General features: G+C 33.2%; 1 protein-coding gene across 1 annotated transcript; it reads right to left on the reverse strand.

The window, feature by feature from the left end:
* Nucleotides 1-6,057: 6,057 nt before the first annotated feature.
* LOC116133143 (class V chitinase-like) lies at nt 6,058-7,923 on the reverse strand. The gene is made up of 3 exons (XM_031418823.1): nt 6,781-7,923; nt 6,545-6,691; nt 6,058-6,258 (listed from the first exon to the last, which is right to left on the reverse strand). The coding sequence occupies exons 1-3, from the start codon at nt 7,871-7,873 to the stop codon at nt 6,071-6,073; spliced, it is 1,428 nt and encodes a 475-aa protein (XP_031274683.1). The 5' UTR covers nt 7,874-7,923; the 3' UTR covers nt 6,058-6,070.
* Nucleotides 7,924-14,839: the final 6,916 nt, after the last annotated feature.

A 14,839-nucleotide genomic window follows, 5' to 3' on the forward strand; every position in this document is an offset into this window, starting at 1 on the left:
ATAGAAGGGGCAATGGGAGGAGAAGGCTGAAATTGTTCATCTTGCGAAGAGAAATCCGGAGGAACTCTTCAACTAAATTAGTGAAACAGTTGTACCACTTTTTGATGCATGAGAAGGATTAGTTGCAGATTTCCCCTTAGCCTTAGAGCGGCGGCGTAAAATTGAAACCATCTTCTACAATAAGTATCTACCACAACAAGTATGGAAAATAAAGATTAAAACTCCCAGAGAAAGCATTACTAACTCGTGCCAAAGTCGAGAGACAAATACTGCATATCCTCTTCAGTTAAGGTTGTAAAATGTCAATGCCTTGCATTGATTATAATCTTAAATTGATAGCTGTAGATTAAAATGTTTATTTCTTTATAGGTTACTGAAGCATCTGTTCAAGCTCTAAGAAACCTAGCCGAGGTTTTGGAGCACTGTTGGTAACCCAAAGAGAAGTTTGATACTGAAAAAAAGGTGAGTTTAATGTGCTCATTATTTTTGCTTGCTCTGCATTATTACTTTCAGAAAAAAACTTAAAAGGCATCTTATCTATGTCCCACTATCACAAAAATGAAATAGAAGAATTGATAGGTCACTTCACATGAGAATGAAGACATAGATAAGATGCCCTTTGAAAGTTATTGATAACTTGAATTTATGAAGACGGTGTCTTCATAATTCAGCTGTCAATATACTTTCGAAAGGGCATCTTATCTAGGTCCCACTATCAGCAAAAATGAAAATCGGAATCAGCAAGCAACAATAACACCATTTTACCTTTTCAGATTTTCCAAGTCATGAATAATAATACCTGGAAAAAGAAAAAAGAAACAAGAGATTTTCTCTTTCTTTTAAGTTACTATTTCACTTTTTTAAAAGCATGTGTTATTCTTCTATCTTCCATCTGGATAACCATAACCTTCACTCCAAGTCTAATGGCCTATATTGTTCACTGCTGTGTATCGCTTTCTTTTATTGAATATAATTTTGTTTCATTGTCTGTGGCATGCTAGATAGCTCTCCATAACCCCAATTTGGTGCATATTATAGGTTGAAATGTGTGCAGATTTTTTTGCCAACTCGACTGACAATAAACATGTGAAAAGATGATGGTTTTGTCTTCAGAGGGCTGCTGCCGTTTCAATTGAAACGACAACAGTTGATCAGTTTTGTTTCTTTTTGTATTGTACAGAAGGTAAGAAAGTGGCATATTCCTGAAGCAAAATCTAAAGGACAAAATGGATACAAGAACTTGATCTAGATCATGTCCCACTTCTTAAAGCACTTACTGACAAAAATCTATTAACTTTCTATCTTTTTGACCAAAAAAATTAAAGACGCTGGTGAGTTGCTTCTCTCAATTTGCTGCCACAACAATTGCCCGACCTCTAACTGTTTTCTTTTTCCTCTTTCTAATTTGTTATTTCTTTGTACTTCTTGTTTGCTTCATTATAGCTGTACTTGGAAACAACTATACTCCTACTATTACTCTCTAATTCCCATTAAACTCTTTTACCCACCTACTCTTCTCTACTCACTCAACAATCTTATACCTCTCTAATATAACTATACGCTTTCTCTTAATTCATTTACAAGTCTCAGCCCCTGTTGGCTCATGTAAATAAATTCGTAAAACCCACATCACAGCACTGCACCAAATAATTGCAACAAAAAGTGCTCATTTAGAAGCATATAATACCCTAATAAAGATTTGAAACTCGAATCAACAATTTGAACTAACAAAGCCCTAATTTTGATAAACCATTTACTAATCAAGTAGATTATAAACATTCTAAACTTTAAATAAACCCCATGATTTAACGAGAAGGAAAATTAAGGCTGAAAATTCACAAATATCAAGACAAAAGTAGATGTAAATGCTTTAAATAAGACAAAAGTTGAGGCCCCATTCAAGACAAATCAAAAAGAAATATGACGGAAGAATGATGATAGTTAGAAGGCACCTTGTGATTTGAGGAAAGCAGAAGAATCAGATATGCTTGACAACAAGTGATAAACATGTGTGCGTCTGGAAAATGAAAAAGTGAAGGACAACAAAGAAACGTTGGAGAAGGCAGCTAATGTTTTCTTTTTCTACAATTCTTTCCTTCTTTTAATTAATAAAATTATTTAATTTTTACGTTTATTCAGATATTTATTTCAAATTTTTTTTTTTTTTTTGGTTAAAAATGGTCTTATTAATAAGATTATGATTGTCTTCTTTAATTAGTGATTTGTTGATACGGTAGTGTAAATTGTGCATTTTAAATTATTTTGATAATATAGAAATAAGGATAAATAAACTACTCTTTTTCACTATAAGTTCATTTTTCACTATAATTAATATAAGCTACTTCTTATTATTATTATTTTTTCTTTTGATAATTGAGTGTGTCTGGACCAACTTATGCACACTTCGACTAATTCTTTGGGGTCATAAAGTTAACGATCGCATAAACCTTTATGTGACCACACCTATTAGCAATTGAGGGGAATTGAACTTATGACCTCTTGAGTAATACACGTAAGAGTCTCTATCATCCCACTCGATCACCTAGGGGTGGTTTAACCATTTCCAACAATTAATAGATAATGAGTTATAAAAATATGAAGTGTTACTTATCAAAATTATATTCATAACATTTTCACAAGAAATGCTACCATAAATACGTATTAGTAACATATTTTAAAAAATTGTTACTGTTTAGTGTTACTGTATGTCATTTTTTTATAGTGGGTGAAGTAAAGAGCAAAATGAAGAGAAATAGGAAAATGATGGCCCGTTAGAGCATGTTAGGATCCTCAAAGGTACCCACCACGCCTTCCTACCATTTTTAGCCGATCCTCATTCACCATTTGCACTTAATTTTCAGTTTTTTGTCTTGGGTTTCAATCAATTTCAGAGCAGGAGATCGAGATTCACCGGCAAGCAAGTTTGAGTTTTGTTTCAAATGAAATAGAAAAGGAATTGGGTGTTTTTATATTTACTTAGTAGGGATGTTAAAAAAAATGCAGAAATTGAACCGAACCAGTAATCGAACTGAATTTTCAGTTATCCAAAAAATCAGTTCGATTTCAATTTAAAGAAAATAAAAAAACTAAATTTTTGGTTCGGTTACTAGTTTGGGAGAATATGTTGAACACCCATACTAAGTTTCCAAATTTTGACCAAATGAAATTGTTAATTACTTTTCCAAATTTTGTCCCTAAAAATGCATTTTTCACGATTAGGGATGAAATCATATTCTGTCTCTAATAAGTTTCCAAATTTTGTACAATTAGCGGCAAAAAAATTCATCTCAGAAAAAATAGGTTTTTAGCTACAAAATTTTTTGTCCAGAAATAATAAATTTCGTCCTAGAATGATTTATCTCTATATTATTTTCATCTTTCCCTCCAAATGGCATGGTTGGCGGCGGAGGGAAAATTGAACCCTAAGAATTTTGTGATAAAATTAAAATTTCATCTCCTAAAATGACAACTCTGGGATAACCAAACGTTCCAATTTCGTCCCCAAAAATTTCGCAATCTATGACAAAATCACATTTCGTCCCTAATAAGTTTTCCAAATTTTGTACCATTAGAGACAAAAACATTTCCTCCCAGAAAAAAATGGTTTTAGCTACAAACTATTTTGTCCAAAAATAATAAATTTTGTTCCTGAAAATGTATTTTTACAATAAAGGACAAATTATATTTCGTCCCTAATAAGTTTCCCAAATTGTATACAATTAAAGACTAAAAATTTCGTCCCAGAACAATTAGGTGTTTAGCTACAACATGTTTCGTTCAGAAATAATAAATTACGTCCCAAAATGATTTCCCTCCATATTATTTTGATCCTTCCCTTCAAATGGCATCGTTGGCGCGGGAGGAGATTGAGTTCTAAACATTTTGTGACGAAATTATAATTTCGTCCCTTAAGATAACCATTTTGGGACAAAACGGACTTTATCCCTAAATGTTAAATTTCTTGTAGTGAATATTTATTTTAAGCTAAACTTTTTTAAAGATGATATGTTTTGTTAAAGTCTTTTGATATGAACCTAAAAAGATTGAAAAAATATTATTGTTACATCAAGAAAATTAATATATATTTTAGATTTAAATTACAAAACCGTTTTTCTTTACAGGTAAGAAAATGTTTTATTGAAAATTTATATTTTCCTTACAATGCGAAGAAAAATGTTTTCTAATTATAGTTTTGAAATAAGATTTAAAAAAATGAATCTTTTGGCTCATGATCTGTAGATTCTAAACTCTGAATTCTTATATGATTATCTGGTCCAGTTGGATTTATCCTATTATATTGTGCACATCTTATATGAAATTTTGGCTGGTTCATCGGGTTACAAATGACATGATTTGTCTGATACATTCTGACCCGGCCACCGAGATAATAGGTGACAATACGTGACATGATTATATAAATGATACACTCAATTTGTGTATGTTTTGAAGTAAAAATGAAACTATATGAACTGCAATTTTTGTTTTAATATTAAATTTCTGTTAACATTTTTATTACGACTCGTATTAAATGTTATACAAATTTATATCAAGATTGGTTTTTACTTACTAAGTTGACGGGTCACCCATCTCTGTATATAGAGAATTCAGTTCACAAGAGCTAAGCAACATAACTTTTCACACCTTCAAGTGTATCATCATCTTNGGCATGTGTTCTAGTAGGACGGATAAATTCTTATACGTGCAAGTAAAACTGTAGAAGAAGTGGAAGTAGCACGACAAATTATGTTAGAAGATAATAGAAGAAAGATTAAAATTGACTTAATGAAACTTATTTATAGTTATGATTTAATTTATCCTTCATGTGATTGTTGTTAAAAAATATACATAAATCTCGTTCATTATCAACCTCTAATATTAACAGACAAGAATTTAAAGATAAATTTACAAATAAAAAATTACAAATATTGGTTGTATAACGTGCATTGAGGCTCTATGATCATATTTTATAAAAAAATACGGATATCAATACCTGATGATGCTTGCTTTTGATATTAGCTATTCGCACTTGTAAAATGCTAAATAGACTTAGAAATCATATGTGATATGAGAATTTCAAATAAAATAACGGATGAGAGGCGATATTTAAAGTGGTTCGGATGCTCAAAAACGAATCCTACGTCCACTGCTATTGTATTAATAAAATGGTAAAATCAGATTATATGCAGCGAGAGAATACAGAGAGAGATAGAATGAGTGTAAGCTATTTTTAGAGTAAGATTAGTCAATCCTGCAAATGAGAGAGGAGATCTCTATTTATAGTGAGATATTTCCATGTAATAATTACAAATTTACAAGTGGGTAGGTGCCGTACAAATCTTTTTTTGTGTCCCAATGGTTGCCTGCCCGAGAGATATCATCAACTTGCATAGGGTTTGGACACGTGGGCGATCTCTAACCACTCGCAAACCTGATACTCACTTACTGTGCTAACAGGAACCATGCCACTTGTGCCATTGTGCGATGTTGCGACGTGGCAGTGCTCAGGCGACATAAAACTTTCTTGAGCCCTGATTGACCCTTGCTGACGAGGTTCCACGTCAGCCTTTACTTTTTAGGCATAACATCGCCTAATAAATTAACCTTTTGATTGGCACTTTCTATCTGGAAGGAATCTCATAGATAACTTAAAGAGTTAGGCAGATAGATAGCTTGAGTGCCGTTCTTGACAATAATCAGAGTAAATGGATATAAAAAATTGCTCCCGAATCCTTTACCCGAACAGAGGTAAAGAAGTTATGGTAATATAGCCTTTTTCTATTATTGCATACTTTCTCAGCAAAATGGCTTTGCTTATCATCCTTGTATTATCTCTCCCAATACTTCTATTGCTTCTTCAGAGACACAGAAAGAGCAAAAGTGTTCGTTCCCCACCTGGTCCTAGAGGTCTTCCTTTGATTGGTAACATACATCAGTTCGATATTTCAAACNGCAAAATACACCCATGTATGGTTGGTAGAGAAACTAATTTGTAGTTAATTATTTTTCTTCCTTAAGCCAAAATAGTCGGAGCTAAATTCTTTAGCATGAAAATTGAATATATATATATATACTACAAAAAAATTACCTTGTAGACAGGACCATATCCACCCTGCCCAAGCTTATTTTCGATTGAAAATCTATTTGTAGCTGCCTCAATATCATTCACTGTGTACTCCACCAGATTAGGAACATTGCTGCTAAAATCTACTGCTGCTTTATTAACTGTATACTTGGATCGTTTCACCCAATCTGGCATCTCTATTAACGAACAGAAAAATATCTAAGAAAACACATTTGGTAATATATGATGTTAAATGTTTTCAAAAATAATTTTTAAAAACAAATTTTAAACATAAGATAAAAAACAAATCAATTTTTTTTTTTTTCTATTTTCTTTAGTTTTTTACTTCAAAATTGGTAACTAATTTCCGGATACTAAAAATATTAAGATAATTTAGTGTCGGAAATTTATTTTTTAGATGATAAACATTTATATCCACCTTAGTTGATTGAAGAACCCCATAATAAAGCTTGAAAAAATTACCTCTTGATTTGAGCTTTCTCCTCCGCCAATAATATATCACAAACAATCCTAGTAGAAGAATAACAGCTGCTGTTGAAGACAAAATAATGGCTAACAAAGGCCTCTTACTATCCTCTTGATCGGAAGAATTGTTAATATCCGCCTCAGCTGAAAAAATAATCATCATATTAACTATAAATGGCATAAAGATCTTAATTAAAATTAATACTATCGAGTGAAATAATCAAGATTATTACCTGCTGCTTGAGAAAGCACCCAATTATCATCATACCCCACTCGCCACACGTAGTAACCCAGTAGCTTCTTCTCCTTGGCATAAGAAACCTTAGCTCTGATAGCCGTAACATCATCAAAGCCAATCCAAAATGATTCGATTGTGCAGTAATTCACCACATAAATTGAGTTGTATTTGACATCAATTTTACTACCAGATACTTTAATGTGGTTCTTGATATCCTTATAGCTCAGAATTCCATCTTTTGTAATCCCCGGTCCTGTTGCCGGTGCACCGATGCCATTGTCTTCAGGGTTTACAAGCTTCCATGCATAGCCGTATAAAGGCAAACCCAAAACCAACTTATTGGCAGATAATCCCCCATCCATCCAGTTCCTTACACCCTGATCCGTATAAACACCACTATTCGGGTCATAAAGAGGTGCGTGAGCGCCTGTAACGTTCTCCTTTTGAGGGATGTGGTAGCCAGCAGCTACGAGATTGACCCAGTTTAAGTATTGTTGTATTGCCTCTAGAGGGTAACTTTTTGCAGGCATGAATGGTGAATATTCAACCCTTGCTGTCAAGATAAGTTCTGGCTGGCTAGAGTTTCTTGCCTCTAAAGCGACGGCTGATTTCCACTCTTGAAGGAGAACCCCCATGTTGGACATATCAGAGCTATTGATCGGAAATTGCCACGCTAGGTCAAGACCTTGAAAACCGTAAAGCCTAGCTATTTCTATGGAGGAGTCAATGAAAGATTTTCTGTAAGAAGGACTGCTTGCCATGGAAGAAAAGACTGCAACATTTTCTTCTAAACCTCCAAGGGATAAGAGTGTAGTGACCGACGGGTGCTTTTGTTTCACAGTTTCTGTCAAGTTGGAGAAGACTTTTTCTTCGTCGGGCGATAAAAAGAGTTGGTAGGAGGTGGAATTTATGCGAGCAAAAGCACAAATAATGTGAGTGAAGAGGGAAAAATTTATGTTCGCAGCAGGAAGGTCAAGTTTTGAATACCAGTAATAACCAATCCTGACGTTATTAGTTTGCGCCATTGAAGGGCATATTTGAAAGGAGATAAAAATATGGAACAAAACAATGATAATATTGGACACCATTGGGAAAGCTAGAGGCTTAAAATTCCAGCACTCTTATCTGTATTTATCTCTTGAATTTATATTCATATATCAATGGAAGAAGATTGAAGATGATAAATGTATTTATACATCAATGTATTTATCAGCATATTGAAACAGAAACCGNCACATGGGAATAGTAAGTGTGGAGCTTGCACTTGCTAATCTTCTTTATCACTTTGACTGGGAAATGCCAGCTGGAATGAAGAATGAAGACTTAGATTTTGATGTTCTACCAGGTATTACCATGCACAAGAAGAATCCTCTTCGCCTTGTGCCTAGGAACTACATGTAATATGAAAAGGCAAAGGGATGAATGAAAAAGTCTTCAATGCCAACTATATTATATTATAATAAATCAGGTTTATCTTCTTTTCAGTTTTCTGGTTAGTTTATAACTTGGTCAACCCGGATTGCAATAAATAAAAGCTTTTGGATCTAGAGGGGCTTGAGTTTTATACAGTTGGTTGCCTTATATTCATTTGTTTTGTTTTTTTTTTTCATCTAGGCTTTAGCTAGACACAATTTTATTCAGATTGAGCAAACAATATGAAACCTCTTAAAGCTTGTCCCCATAATTGGGATTAAGTTTATCAACTTATCTTTAAATCCACTAAACTTTTGTTTGATTGGTCCCATGAAGAGTATTTGCTGTAAACAACTTTTGAATTTAGTATGTATATGCATTCATCATCAGGTCAATAAAGATGGCTATTGAGCGGGTTTGTAGTTTGGGTTAGTTCCATATTAGCTCGATATTTCAATGGAATTTCAAGTCAAATTTTCCAGTTTCATGCTGGTCGTTAATTTTCAAGTTAACGAGAAACCTCATCTTCTCATGTTGCTCGAAAATCCTACACTAATATTTATTTATTTATTTAATTTTTTTTTTTGGGGGGGGGGGGGGGGGGGGGGGGGGGGGGGGGGGGGGGTAGTCGGTGTGAAATAGATAATTGTATAGAAATAATGAAACAAATGTTGGCGTGAGTTGTATATTAAAGGGGAATTAGTGTAGTTATAGGAAGTTGGATGGAAAGAAAATATTTCCTTCATACGATTAGCGTAATTATGAAAAAAAAATCTTTATAGAAAATATATTTTGATATGTACTTATAGAACATAATTGTAACAAGAAAATGACTGAAATTCATTGAGAACTTTTTGACATGGTATCAGAGCCTAACCCTGGTACCTACCTCAGGGGCGGACCCAGCCCGTTGAGCCTACCCTCACATTTTCAAAAAAAATTGTTTATATAGGCCATAGAAAAATTCTAGTAATATATATATGCAGGCATACCTTCCGATTTAAAAAAAAATAAAAAATATTATACATATATCAAGACTCATAAAATACTTGCTATTAATATATATATTTCAAACCTATATCATATTAAAATTTTAAAACTTACTCCACTCTTTTCTACTTGTTTTATATAATTTTATCCCTAAAATTCTTTACTCTCTTATTCTCTGTTTCACTTTTTCTATGCTATTCGTTCTTAAAACTTTTGAAGACTAAAATTGTTGAAGCTTTCACTAATCAAGGTGCCACAATTAGCTTTATTTTCTGTTTTATCAGTTTTAGATATATGTATTACTCAATTCATTTTAGTTTATTTTAGGGTTAAATCATGCTTATTTTTTTGGAAGTTTTTCTATTATAATTTGATGGAAAAAGACACGGATCTTCTGAGTTTGTTTTATGTTTTGTATTTTGTGTTTAAGAATGTTCATATTTTCCCAAATTAAACCTTAACTATATTTTACTGAATGTTATTCTTCATCATTCACCCACTACTTTCTTATATTTCAAACGTCACTATTTAGCTGCTCAAAATTATTAAAGAAGTTTGAATTATTATCTATATTTATACTAAGAAAATTTCTCCTTTTTTTTTTAATTTATATTAAAAGTCAAGACAACGTTGATTTAATTTAAGTTTTGATTAACTTTAGCGTAGGCTAGGCCTGATCAAAGTCATGAAAATTTATATTATAATTTTTAAAAGCCAAAAAAAGAAAAAAAAAAAAAAAAAGAGAGAAGAAATAAGAAATTTGTGTAGAACATTTTTGGTGGATTGTGATTGTTGTAAACTCTTTTAATTATATTAGATTTAAGTGAATCATTAGATTCTCATGGTCTTTTACTCTCTTTAATTAAAGAGGTTTTTCCACGCAAAAATTTTCTTGCGTTTCCTTATGATTTGGATGTTATTTTCAACATAATTTGCTCAAGATTTTGATTCTCATAGATTTATTTAAGTAGTAAAGTATTGTGTTATTACATTATTTTCTTTCACATTATTGATATTGTATTATTTCTTTTGCTTAAGATTTGTGATTTTTTTTAAGTTTTCATTACTTGTTTGACAAACAATGGCGGAGCCACGGAGGCTCTCTCTAGGCAAAAATCTTGGGTCCGCCACTGACCCTGACCACTGAACCCTCCGCTGAATTCACAGCTAAGATGACCAAAGCTCTCATCAAAGTCCAAGCCCCGACCCTGACCACTGAACCCTCCGCTACTCTGATCGGCATCAAGTTGAATGAAACCAACTATGCTCTCTAGTCCCAAGTTGTCGAGATGTATATCTCTGGCAAAGACAAGTTGGGATATATCAATGGTGATATTCCACAACCATCTTTGACAAATCCAACATTTCGCAAATGGCGTACAATGCCATTGTCAAAGGTTGGTTGATAAACTCCATGGATCCCTCCTTGATAGGGAATTTCATTCGGTTTCCTACGGCTAAGTTGGTGTGGGATTCCATTGCTACCACTTACTTCGATGGTAGTGACACGTCTTAGGTCTATGATCTTCAACGTCGAGTGACACGATTGAAACAGGCTAGAGGATCCCTTGAGAAATACTACAATGACCTCTAAGGCTTATGGCGTGAGATTGACTTCAGGCGGTCTAATCCTATGGAGTGTGTCGTTGATATCCAACACTATAATCTTATCCTTCAAGAAGATAGAGTATATGTTTTCTTGGATGGCCTGGATGATCGACTAGATAAGATTCGGGGCGACGTGTTGCAACTTCGCCCATTCCTTACCATGGAGCAAGCTTATGCCCATGTCCGCCTTGAAGCCCTCCGTTAATCTGTTATGATCACCGGTAGTGTAGATGGTGTATCTGGTGCTGTTCTCACCACCAAAGGACTCAGACTTGGTTCCTCTACCCCATCTCCTACCATGCACAATGGCAATCATAAATCTCGTACATCTTCCGAAGGTTTAAAGTGCTCTCATTGTGGCAATTCGAAGCACACTCATGACACTTGCTTTAAATTGCACGGGTATCTTGATTGGTGGAATGATCTCCAAGCTAGGAAGGGTCGTGACCTTGGCACTAAGGATGAAGGCTCTGGTCAAGCAGCTATGGTTACTGCCAAACCTCAACTCTCCTTCACACCACAGATGGCACTGGTTCCGAACTCAAGTAACTGTGGTTGTGCTTGTTATACTTCGAATAATGATGCTAACCGTGGTGCATGGCTATTGGACTCCGGCGCCACTGACCATATGACGTTTGCCGCTACGGATTTCTTCACGACGTCCCTAACGAAACGTACAAATATTGCCAATGCTAATGGCTTTACCTCTCCAGTCACTGGCACGGGCACTATGGTCTTATCTCCTATGTTACAGTTGCATAATACTTTACTTGTTCCATCTTTATAGCGACTAACCAATTAGTTGCAAAATGTTCGTTTTAGTGTCTAATAATTTATCGCGAATCCCACAAAAATTAGACGCCAAAGGTGTAAGTGTAATTTCGTCAAAGATATTAACAACTATTTTATTAGTCGACGAATATATTTTTTGGTGACCAAAATTTAGTAGTTAATTGTTATACTTTTAGACGCTGAATGTAGAATCCAAATGCTTTTCGCAACTATTTTATTAGTGACCAAATGTATCTTTTGGTAACCAAAATTTAGTAGTTAATTATAATTATTAAGTATAGTCATTTTAGACACTGACCAACTCAATTCTAGAAATAACTTTCACAAGAAAACAAAGAACTAAATCATAGAACATATAAGANCATCAAACATAACCTAGAGAATAATACAATCCAGTTCCCATTTGTCAAATCTGAGGACCAGCTTGCAGATATACTTACCAAAGTCGTGTCAAGCAAAGACTTCCACAACTCACTGATCAAGTTGCGCATGAAGGATCCGTATGCATCTTGAGGGGGAGTGTTGGCGTGCGTTGTATATTAAAGGGGAATTAGAGTAGTTATAGGAAGTTGGATGGAAAGAAAATATTTCCTTCATACGATTAGCGTAATTATGGGAGAAAAATCCGTATAGAGAATATATTATGATATGTACTTATAGAACGGAATTGTAACAGGAAAATGACTGAAATACATTGAGAACTTTTTGACAAATTAAAGGTGAAATTGTTCCTTACGCCACTGCGGTAGCCTAGGGTTAATACACTTTAATTGTTGCCATACTACTACAATAGTTTTTTAGAAAGACAAGTAGTGTTTGCGTCAATAACTTTGTCATCCGCCCCTTAATAAGAGGATGAGAATCATAATACACTGTTATCTTATCTCAAGATCCTTAATTAAAAACTTTTATTGGTTAGGAGAAAATTAAAAATCTTTAATTAATTCACTCTTTTATTTTCTCTTTTTATTTCGTGTAGTTGGGGTTGGGAAAGCAGACGTAGTCACTGTTGTCATTTAAAAGTCTTGGTCTTCTTCTTTAGCAAGCATTATATAATTATATATATATTTAAATTAATATTTTTCAATTATAAAGCGACAAAAGCATGCTTCTTATAAGTTTAGGCTGCCCTACTTTCAAGTCTTAATATATTAAAAAAGAAAAAGTAATTAAAGGAATCCAACCTCACTCCAACTTTGATTATACAAAAGCCAATAAATTAAATAATATTTAAATAATACCATAAAATCAAAGAAGCTAGGATAAGTTATTAATAATGGTTTAAGTACGTGCACAACTAAAAACTTATATTATATTATAGGCTTAACAATTAATTAATTAAAATAATAAAATCTAGAATAAAGATTAATTAAAGCATCTGATGTAAGTTGGGTTTTAATTAATCAATTAATTGACAAAATTAGAAAACATATTTTTGTCTTGACGGATTATCAATGCTTTAATTAATTATTAATTGTTTGATTAAGCTTAATTAATTAATTAAGCATTGGAGAGGCATCCAAGAGAGGTTTCGGTAAGGTGCAATGCAAATGCAAGTGAAGATAATTCAGTCAAGCAGCATGTACATATTTTAATATTTGAGGTTATTAAATTAGTAATTTAATATAATTAGTTAGGTCTCTTGTTCAAGAAAAAATTATAAAACATGTGGTCGGATGAGAAGGTACCTCCAGCAGTCCATGCAAATAATAATTGAGTTGTCACTTGGCATAGAAGTCTAATATAACTTGTAGGAGGGGCTCAACATTAATATTTATACTAATATAACTAGTATAAATATAAGTGTACAAAGTTTCCAAACATACATGCTGGTGGAAGTAAACGCCGGTAAAATCCATAAAAATCATGATGTAAACACGATATATATGGACAACTAAGTCAAGGTCTTTGAGTAGGCCATAATCACTTTAAGAGGCCTTATTATAGAGATCATGACTTATGGGAATATTCAATGAAACTTCTATCTCACATTGAATGAGTATTTTGATTATATAACATGGAAGATTTTAGTTTAGAAATAATCAATGATATTAATTATAAAGATAAAAGGGAATGAATAAAAACATAAAATCATTGGGTTGTGATATATATGACTATTTTAAAACCCGGATCGGACTGACTGGTCAGATCGGGACCCGACAGCCTCTCCAATCCGGTTTAGGTTTCAGGGATTTTTAATATCTTTCAAAGTTGTAGGGACTAATTGGTCATTTTTAGGGGTGTTTTTGAAGTATTTCAAAGTTGTAGTGAATAATGAAAATTTTTGGGGAATTTTTTAAATATAATATTTTAACCATCAATGACTAGTAGTCATGAAAAAAAAATTGTAAATTTGATATCACACCAGGAACCATTTGCAATTTTCATTAAACTGGCTTCCCCAAATTAAATGAAGATCCTTAATTTAAGACCTAAATATCTAGGAAGAATGATTTTCATTACAATGGGCTCCCCCACATGAAACTAAGACATTTGTTTTGTTTAGTTGAAAGTGGGAATTTGATACAATGTTAAGTTGTCATTCATAAAAGCTAAAACTTGTGGGAGGGGCTCAACATTAATATTTATACTAATATAACTAGTATAAATATAAGTGTACAAAGTTTCCAAACACACATGCTGGTGGAAGTAAACGCCACTAAAATCCATAACAATCATGATGTAAAAACGTATGATATGGACATAACTAAGTCAAGATCTTTGAGTAGGCCATAATCACTTTAAGAGACTATTAACATAGACCTTATTATAAAGATCATGACTTATGGGAATAGATTATATAAACGTAATTTTTATTGCTCAGGTCACCAGTCCAAACGGTTGGACTGGTCGAACTGTGACCCAATCACTTTGCCTAGTCTCACAACAGGTCGAGTTTCAGAACAATGATATACATGAAGTTGTACTATTGTAGTATTCAATAGATTTTTTCATCTTCAATTAATGTCTTTTTAATTTAGGTAAAGACCTTCTTTGGCTCAACTTAGAGTGCCTACTAAATTAAAGGTGAAATCATTCCTTATGCCGCTGCGATAGCTTTGGATTAATACACTTTAATTGTTGCTATATTACTACAATAATTTTTCAAAAAGACAAGTAGTGTTTGCGTTAATAGCATTTTCATCCTGCCTCTTAATAAGAGGATGAGAATCATAATACACTGTTGTCTTATCTCAAGATCCTTAATTAAAAACTTTTATTGGTTAGGAGAAAATTAAAAATCTTTGATT

Source organism: Pistacia vera, unplaced genomic scaffold (genome assembly GCF_008641045.1).
Source record: "Pistacia vera cultivar Batoury unplaced genomic scaffold, PisVer_v2 Contig265, whole genome shotgun sequence".
In the NCBI taxonomy this organism is placed as follows: Eukaryota; Viridiplantae; Streptophyta; class Magnoliopsida; order Sapindales; family Anacardiaceae; genus Pistacia; species Pistacia vera.